Source organism: Belonocnema kinseyi, chromosome 1 (assembly GCF_010883055.1).
Source record: "Belonocnema kinseyi isolate 2016_QV_RU_SX_M_011 chromosome 1, B_treatae_v1, whole genome shotgun sequence".
Classification (NCBI taxonomy): domain Eukaryota; kingdom Metazoa; phylum Arthropoda; class Insecta; order Hymenoptera; family Cynipidae; genus Belonocnema; species Belonocnema kinseyi.
The window spans coordinates 110,718,970-110,728,503 of record NC_046657.1 but is presented as its reverse complement, the minus strand read 5'-3'; the positions used below and the strand labels follow the sequence as shown (position 1 = coordinate 110,728,503).

The window sequence follows — 9,534 nt, the reverse complement described above, 5'->3', positions numbered from 1 at the left end:
CCGAATATGATGATTCGTTGCTTTTTTCTTTCCTCAGAGCACTTGTGATGTGAAGAATACAAAGTATGAGTAAAACCAAGGGGAAAACCTGGGAAAATAAGATTGTCGAAATTTACAAAATAATTTATTCTATTTTTCTTGATTTACTTATTTGTAAATATTCGGAAATTTAATCTAGTTAAATCTTCAAATTTTAGCTCTTTTTTAAGTAACACATAACAGAAAAAAATTGATTAACACTCACGGTTGATAGCTGCATGATCTGGTAGAGAGAGAGAAGATCAACTAAACACGATTTTTGTGAACATTCAGCTTTTATTAAGTCGGTGGGAAATAATCAGAGCATGAAGATCGGTTTTCTTTTATGCCAAGGCTCAATGATTCCCCAGAGAAAGTATTTTTTCCTAATCAACGTTCTAATATTAATTAAGCGCTCACCGAACTTTCCATTATTTAACAGCTCTCTCTCTCTCTCTCTCTCTCTCTCTCTCTCTCTCTCTCAAAAATAGACGTGTTACAAAAATTTCGAAAGCATTGTTGTCGCTTTTCGTCAATGCCGCTTGGGTCATTTGAAAAACTCGAAGGAAGCAATGTTCCCAAATTTCTAGTTAAAATAGTCCATTGTTAACCAAGGAAAGGGGATGTTTCAACGCAATATTTCAATTTTTAATTTTAGAAAACCTCTTAAATTACACAAAAAAATACAAATTTTCAACAAAAGAGTTGAATTTCCAAACAAAAACAGTTTTGCAATTGATAAAGAAAAAATATATAAACCAAAATGTTGAGTTTTCAAGTCATAAAGACGAATTTTTGTAAAAAGTGGAATTTGCAGCACAAACATATCCATTCTCGACCAAAATAAGTGTATTTTCGAATAAAAAGACGAGTTTTCAAGAAAATGAATGAATTTTCAACTGCTATAACTGATATATTTTTAGTAAAAAAATTCATTTTCAACAGGAAAAAAACCAAGTTTCAACCAAATTTGTTAAATTTTTAACCAAAGAAATTAACTTTTAACTAAAACGATTCATCTTGAATATTTTTATTTTAAATTAGATAAATAAGTTTTAACCGAATAAAATAAATTTTGAACGAAATAATTTTAAAAAATGTTCGGCGAAAAATGAAATAGATAAATTTTTATCTTAAAAACTTCATTTTCAATAAAAAACTAATTTTCAAAAAAGTAAATTAAATTTCAAATAAAATGATTAATTTTCTATTAAAAAGAATAATTTTTAACAAAATACATGAATTTTCAACCAAATATTTTGATTTGCAACCTAATAGTTGAATTTTCTACAAAAACGATTAATTTTCAATAACATAGATCAATTTTCAAAGATATAATAGTTTTATTTTAAATTAGAGAAATAATTTTTTAACAAATAAAATTTTAAAAATCTCATCTTCAACCAAGGAAATGAAATTTCAACCAAAAAGACTAATTTGCTACAAAAAAAGAATAATTTTAAACAAAAATAATACATGAATTTTCAAACGAACATGATATAATTAAATTTTCAGTTAAAAAATTCATTTAATTAAAAAAAAAAACATAATTTTCCAGCCAAAGAAATGAATTTTGTTCCAGAAAGATTAATTTTCTGCCAAAAAAGATCAATTTTTAGCAAAATATGTGAAATTTTCACCAAAAAGGTGAATTAGTCACCAAGAAGATTAATATTTTACCACAAAACACAATGTTTCAACAAAATACAGAAAATTTGAAACAAATAGTTGAATTTTCATTTGAAGAATATTGATGTTTTTCCAAACGCACAATTAAATGTTCAATGAAAAGAAAAACTAATTTTCAAGCTAAAGAAATAAATTTGCTACCAAAAAAAGATTAATTTTGATCAAAATACATGAATTTTCAACCAAAAAGGTGAATTAGTCACCAAGAAGATTAATTTTCTACCACAAAAGATAAAGTTTTAACAAAATATAGAATTTTCTAAACAAATACTCGAATTTTCAGTTAAAAATTAATTTTATTTAAAAAAAAAACAATTTCAAGGCTGTTCAATTAATTTTTAACCAAAAAGATTAATATTCTACCAAAAAAGATTAACTGATAGGAAAATACATAAATTTTTTACTTAAATGGTGAATTAGTCACCATGAATATTAATTTACTAGCACAAACGACAACGTTAAAACAAAATAAATAAATTTTTAACTAAATGGTTGAATTTTCAACTGAAGAAAATAAATTTTCATCCAAACACGAAATAGTTAAATTTTCAGTTAAAAAATAGTCTTAAAAATGTTAACAAAATATGTTTGATTAACATTTTTAATACTAATTTTGACAAAGAAAATTGTTTTCAACTTTAATGATGAATCATTATCCAAAAAGCAAGAACTGTTTTGAATGCCCTGTAAATTCCAGATTTTTCTTTCTATGAGCTTTCTTTCTTTCTTTCTAATATTGAAAAGTATGGAAAACCTGTAAAGTGTAAGGTTGTGAAGTGAAATTTGTCATATTACAGGATCTTGAACTTTAAAAATGTGTATATATATAAAAGCCATTTCCCTTTCGAGGTAAGCGTGGCATCATTCACTTTGCTGGCACTTTTTTTATAAACTATTTGTCGCAACACTTTTCTGTCCTGGCATACCTTTCTAGCTTTATTCACGTCCATGCATGTTTTATGTAAGCTCTTAAGTTTCTATAGCTTCTTATGTCTCTTCGAATTAGGGTTTCCTTTACACATTCTAACCATTCTTCCCGCGGTCTGCCTTTGGGCACACTGCCATTTCCTTTACCCGGTACAGTTGTTTCGTAAGTCGTTCATCTTTCTTTCTCAATTATTCACTTTTTCCATCAGTGTTTTCTCGCAAATCATGCGTAGGAATTTTATGTTAGTCGCGTTAATTTTACTCTTATCCTTTTTCTCCTAGGTGGACGCCTTGCTACCGGATAGAAGAATCGGTATAAATATACAATTATATATTGTCTTTTTAGCTTTATTTGATATATTTTTGCTTCTGAGAATGGGCCCTGCTCTACCGATAACCTTATTACACGTTTATGCGCCTACCCAGTGGGCACAAAAGTTGGCGACGTCTTTACGACATCGTTACGATATCCTGAAGACATCTTTACGACATCCTATGTCCATGTCGTTTCGGTGTTTTTGCGATATTGTAAATACGTCGTCAGATCATACGACTTATTTACGATATCGTAAAGACACCTTAATGACATGGACATATGATGTCGTAAAGTTTTCGTAAATATGTCGTAACGATGTCGTAAAGACGTCGCCAAACTTTGTGCCCACTGGGTATCTAACTTCTCGTCCATTTTTCCGTCGCTTGTGAATATGCAATATTCATATTATTTTCTCACTCTTTCCTTCGGACAACATAATTTTTGTTCTATTTACATTAGTTTTAAGGCCTATACTATTCATTCTATTCAGTTTGTTCAGCATTCTTTGCAAGTCTTCCATTAATTCTGTCATAACAATCTTATCATGTGCGCATGCTAAACCCACGTACCTTTACTGTTTCTAGATCCACACCTTCTTCGTCGAAGAAGGCTATTCTTATAGACTTGACCACGAATATAATAAACAGCCAAGAGGATAAAGCGCATCCCTATCTAACACCTTGAATAATATAGAACCAGTCACTCAGTTTCCCATTTACCCTTACAATCGCTTTGTTAACAGAATATATTTTTTTATTGCTTGTAGGAACCATCCATTGACTTCGTACTCTTTCAAGAATCCCAAAGTTTACTTCTAACCACCTTGTCAAACGCTTTTGCTAGGTGAACAAATGTACAGAATACTTTTTTCCTTGCTCTTAAACATTTTTCTGCGATCTGTCTTAAGCTAAACATTTGATCCGTACATGATCTTCCTGGCATACATCCACTTTGGACTTCTAATATTTTTTACTTACGGTACTTACTTAGCGTGAAGTATTTGATATAATATTCATTTATTGGATAGATTTTTTGTATAAAACAAATGAATATCATATATAAAACTTCACACTATATATAAACTATATATCATTTTTCTGTCTGGGTTGCTTTTATCTCCTTTTTCTTTGTATGTATATTGGTACGATAATCGCTTTTTTCTAGTTTTCTGGGATCCCAGTGGGCACCGGGACGTCCTAAAGACGTCCTTAGAGTGTACCTCTATGCCATAGGATTTAACGTCTTTAAGACATCCTCTGGATCTTTTCATGTCTTTAAAAAGTCCTCAGGACGTCCTTAAGACGTCCGCCGAAAGACGTATATAGGACAAGTTTAGGACTTGTGTGCCCACTGGGATTTCTCCCATTTCGAGACATAAATTTATTAATTCGCACAACCTGTGCGGTCATGTCTTAATACTATCTACAAAAGCAGCCTTACCATTTTTCAAGTTCTTAAAGCGCCTAGTAGCCTACCTGAATCATATAGCGTTTCTCCCTTGCTATTTCTCATGCTGACAAACTCTGCATGTACCTGTATTTCTCTTCATCTATTTTTGAGACAGTCTGTTGCTTCCTTCGAAGTCGTTTTGCATTTTCTTCTCTTCTTCTATTTTGATTTTATATTTACTTTCCTTGAATAGTCGTTTCACTTTTCTCTTTTTGTATCTGTAGTCATTTCCAAGCTTCTTTCTCTTCTAATCGCTGAGACCTGTGGTGTTCAACGTTCTGCTGTATGCTTCTTTCTTTTATTATCAGGCTGCCTGAATTTTATTATTCCATCATTCATCACCAGACATTCTTCCAAAAACCGCAGTACCACACACTTCAGGCGCACTCCTAACAATGACATCCTCTATCATAGCAAATTCCCTCTCTATATTTTTATTGTCTATTAGGTCCCTGACCTAAGTTTGTTTTGGAGACCAGAAGGTAATAATCGATACTGCATTCAGAACCTATCGTATCTTTCACTATTTCTCTTAGTCTTTCATGCACAACAACAAACTCAATTATACTGTGGCTATTCCCTTTACACGAGGTATACATGTGGATCATTTTAGGTCTAAACCAAGTATTTGTAATAAATAAGCCCTTTTCTAAGCATAAGCTAACGAATCTGTCTCCGTTATCATTTGTTCTTGGGTACCCATCGACAATTTAAAAGTTGATTTTGCTGTTTTTTCGAGTTATTAAAAAAGGAACCGAATGGAGACCCAATGGGGTCTTTACGGGTACTTTGTAGAGGCTCCATTCGGTTCCATCGGTACGCCAGGGATTCGTTATAGTCTATTTTTCAGAACGGTAGTTACAATAATTAAAAATGTATTCAAAGGTCTAGTGCGACTTTAAATAAGTTCAGAAATATTAAATAAATTATAAGATATAATTTCGATCACCTGGATGACCAGCTACGAACCTAATGGTTCTCTATGAATCTTAAAGCGACGCATCGCATGAACGAAACACTCGTTTTGATTCGAAATCACTTAACCAGTGATATTGACTGAAAACTTATTTCCTCGGCGGACATACAGTGACATATGCAAATAAAGACAATGAGCCGATCAATCACGAACGATTTCTAGAAAATTTAGATCTCTCGGCGTCTCAATAACGACAACTGAACTCTGTCTGCCCCGTGTACCCTCTAACCCTCTTTCTCGATATTTCTACAGGGTGAAAATTGAACAAAACAGAAGTCTTGCTCTAAATAATAATGTTTTAATTATGAATCTTACATTATTGTTCATTTGAAGTGTCCCAGAAGGCGTAATTAACTTCTCTCGGGCTACTATCAACTGTGGTATAGTACGCAATGATTAATAATCTTCGGATTACTATTTTCATTCTAACTCACAACAATCTAGGAGATACAAAATCATGATCTCTGAGATGCTACGTCGCTCTTTCATTCATAATCAAACCTAATCCTTTCTTACTATGTGATTCACTACATACTCCTGGCCCTATTTCAAATCCGCCTTTCAACACCCTATTTTCTATGTTTCTACTTTTGCATCCCCTTTCTATTTTTCAGGAACGCAAAATAATTAGCTTCCTTACGTGCATAGTTTTTCGTAAATCATTCACCGCTCTAGAATTCTAAACACCTAGCCTCCATCTCTCCATTCGTCGCATCAAAAATCGACCTTTACCTGAACCCTTACATGCCTTTCGCCAATGAAAGTTTCAGGCCATTTCGAGACTATTTTATTGTTTGTATTATTTATTGTTTAAATTGTACGCCCAACTACCACCTTTGTGTGAGACATTTATTTTGTGAGTCGAAATCATGTGCAAAATGTAGTATTTAGTCTTCATATGGTGGAAATTCTAGTTATAACATCAATCCCACCAAACTTCGGTTAACGAGAAGGGGGGGGGAGGGGGGGACTGGAACCAAGAGACTCATAGTTGGTTTGGTGTTTTATGCTGAGGTCATTAGTCTATTCAGCAGCGTGGTATTAGATGACAGTTCAAAGTTCATATGGTCTAATTTTCCCATTCTCGGCATTCCTCTAGGCACGAAACCAAAAACTTATATACGTAGATATTCACAGAAAAAAGTCTTGATTTTAAATCAAGAGTGGGCTTGTTTCAAGGTGTAACATAAAGAAGACCAGCTCCGTTAAAAGCTAGCATAGCTTGAAATCTTTAAAACGAAGTATACTTATAGAACTACAAGTTAGACCCAATGGGGTCTTGAAAGTAGTCGGTACAATACGGGCTAACATCAAGCTCTGTATGGCTTAGAAACTAGTTGTTAGCTAGATGGTAGGTTAACAACAAGCCGCTGCATAATCTTAAAAGTATAGTATCCATATCGTAATTTAATTTATGATAACCCTCCTCCCCCCTGTCAGGTAAAATAGTTCAATTTTCAATGATGTCATAAGAATTATAAAACCACCTAAAGATAAAAATATGGAATTTCATTATTTCACCACAAAAATTAATATTATTTGATCAAATTAACTCATCTTCGATAAATTTTTGATATTAAAAAAAAATTAATACATTTATTTGAGAAATATGTTCAGAAAACAGGGTCAACAGAACCTTATAGAAAATTTAAATTAGATTCAAATAGTCGAATTTAATTAAAATAATTTAATTCCATAATATGCTAATTTTAAAGAATTGTATAAGTAAGTGAAAAAAATGGTGTTATTCATTTTGAATGGACTCGAATTTTCTCGCTAGAATAAGGAAACTTCTGTAAATCATATACAAAGTTCTCAAATTACATCAGGTTTTTTGTAAAATCTGTAACAAAATGTTGAAAAATAAAACGAGTTTTTTTCTAAAGAAAGCATAATTAGATAGCGCGTAGCGCGCACAAATTGGTTTGATAAGTAAAATAAATTGTTCAAATTTGGATTAAATGTATAAGAGTATAGGCTTATAAATAAAGATTGTATATGTCGATTGATATTTAAAAGTCGCTTATAAAATAAGAATCTTATTCTTTCTTAAGTAATAAATTTTCTTGAAAATATCTCCAATATTTGAGAATGTTAAACAGATCATAAAAAATATCTTTACTTTCCTGCAAGCAATCTCATATTTACTCTAACGGTTGGGAAACGTCGCAGTCAGTAAGTAGTATACTCTAAACCTTTATTCGCAGTTTCCCCATTCTCATGAGACATGGAAGAAAGAATTTATTTTTCTCTCTTGATATTATGTAGCATTGTTCAATTAATTGGTACTTCGAAGACATCATCGGTTCTGCATATCCTTCAGAAACGTATGATTGACAAAACGCTGTATTATGGAAGTAAGCCAACGACGCTTCGACAAGTTCCCTACATTGTCAATATCGTGAGAAATGGACTCAGTATTTGCGGAGGCAGCATATTAACACCTGTATTTATCCTAACTGCAGCTCATTGTATTTTTGCGGATAATTACACCTATACAGTTCTGTCCAATTCAGCAAGCTTTGATCGAGGAATTGAGCACGCTGTAATAAAGAAATTATTATTCGCAGATTATATTCATCGATATTGGGGTCGGAACGATCTTGCCTTGCTTAATATTTCTCCAGCTATCAATTTTCTCACTTCGCATAATGAAAAAATATCACTCTACACTGGAAATTTGCCACGAAATAGTCATGGTATTGTCAGTGGCTGGGGATGCTACTATATGAGAGGGTAAGATAAAGCAGTAATCAAATGCTTCCTGAATAAACTTTTAGCTTATTTTTTTTTTGTAATACATATGCATGAAAAACCCAATTTTTCATGTTTTTTGTTATAGTCAAGTTACAAAATAAACTATTCTTTCTTATTTTAGACAGAGAACCAAATTTCCTAGCCAATTGAGATCATTCACTGTGCCCATACTTAGCGAGGAATCTTGTCGAGAAAAAATCGGTCAGAAGCATGCAATAATTGAAAAATATATTTGTACTTACTATAAAAATAGACAAAAATGCGTTGGCGAAGGTGATTCAGGTGGACCTCTAGCTGTAAATGGTCAACTAGTTGGTATTGTGGCATGGAGTAAACCTTATGCAAAATTAAACTCTCCTGATGTTTTTACAAATCTGTTGTATCCTGAGTTTAGAGACTGGATCATTTCAGAGGTTCCTTGTATGTAAAGTTTTTGATTGAAAAATACTGCATTGTTTCTAGTCAAAATTTCTATATAATTGTTGAGTTTTATTGCATGTTTTCAATGCCAAATGAATACAGAACTCTTAAGCCGCTGGAATTTAGTCTAGACAGGATTGCAATCAGTTGATATATTGCTTCTAAATGATGAAATCATGCCATAAATTAGTGACAGTTATATTTATATGAATATTGATAAGCCTTGCATTCAAGAATGATATAGATGTACTATAGTTTAAACAAATTTGGAGCCCTGTACACAAATTTGAATGAGTATTCATTGCATAAGTCCCTAAGGTTCTCTATTCATAGTTCCTCACAACAAAATTAGGTTAGTTATGTTTAAAAAATCCTAAAAAAATAGTCATCAACGCCAATTTTCTTTAAAAATATAAGTAAAAGTTCACCATTCCTAAAGTGGCATTGTTGACCAAATATTTTTCTACCAACATTCTACATAACTTCTTTACTAATTTTCCTATGGTCAACTATGAATCGAGAATTTAATTTTGTCCAATGAAAAAATGTTTGCCAACCAGTTTTTTTCGAGAATATGCTATAAACTGTATTGTCTAAAAGCATATAATAAAGATGATATAAAAAGCTTCATTCTTGAAAAGAATTAACGAATGGTAAATTAGCTGTCCTCTAAATATAGTCTCGTCTTCCCTCCAACGGATGACGTTTTATTTCATGAGTTAGATATGTTACATAAAACTGCAAAACTTTATCATTATATAAGCATTCATTTTCTAAGTATTATGGAAAGAAAAATGTTCTTGGGACTCCCAGTTCTTTGTTACAATTTTACAGAATGAATCGGAACTTTATCAGCACAGAATATTAGTAAGTGAAATTATATGCTGTCTAAAATTCCAGAAGCAAGAAAAATTTCCACCCTTGAACACAAACTTGTTTAGGGTCGTCCGTCCATATATCACATGGACAATTTTTTAACACA

At 31.9% G+C, this 9,534-nt stretch overlaps 1 protein-coding gene across 1 annotated transcript in view; it reads left to right on the top strand.

Annotated features, from left to right (window-relative positions):
• The first annotated feature begins 7,602 nt into the window (after window positions 1-7,602).
• LOC117179592 (phenoloxidase-activating factor 2-like) overlaps window positions 7,603-9,534 on the top strand; it is a 4,124-nt gene continuing 2,192 nt past the window's right edge. Inside the window, exons 1-2 of the mRNA XM_033371558.1 lie at window positions 7,603-8,111; window positions 8,254-8,333. Coding sequence (XP_033227449.1) covers window positions 7,603-8,111; window positions 8,254-8,333 — 589 coding nt within the window. The remainder of the gene's footprint in view (window positions 8,112-8,253; window positions 8,334-9,534) is intronic.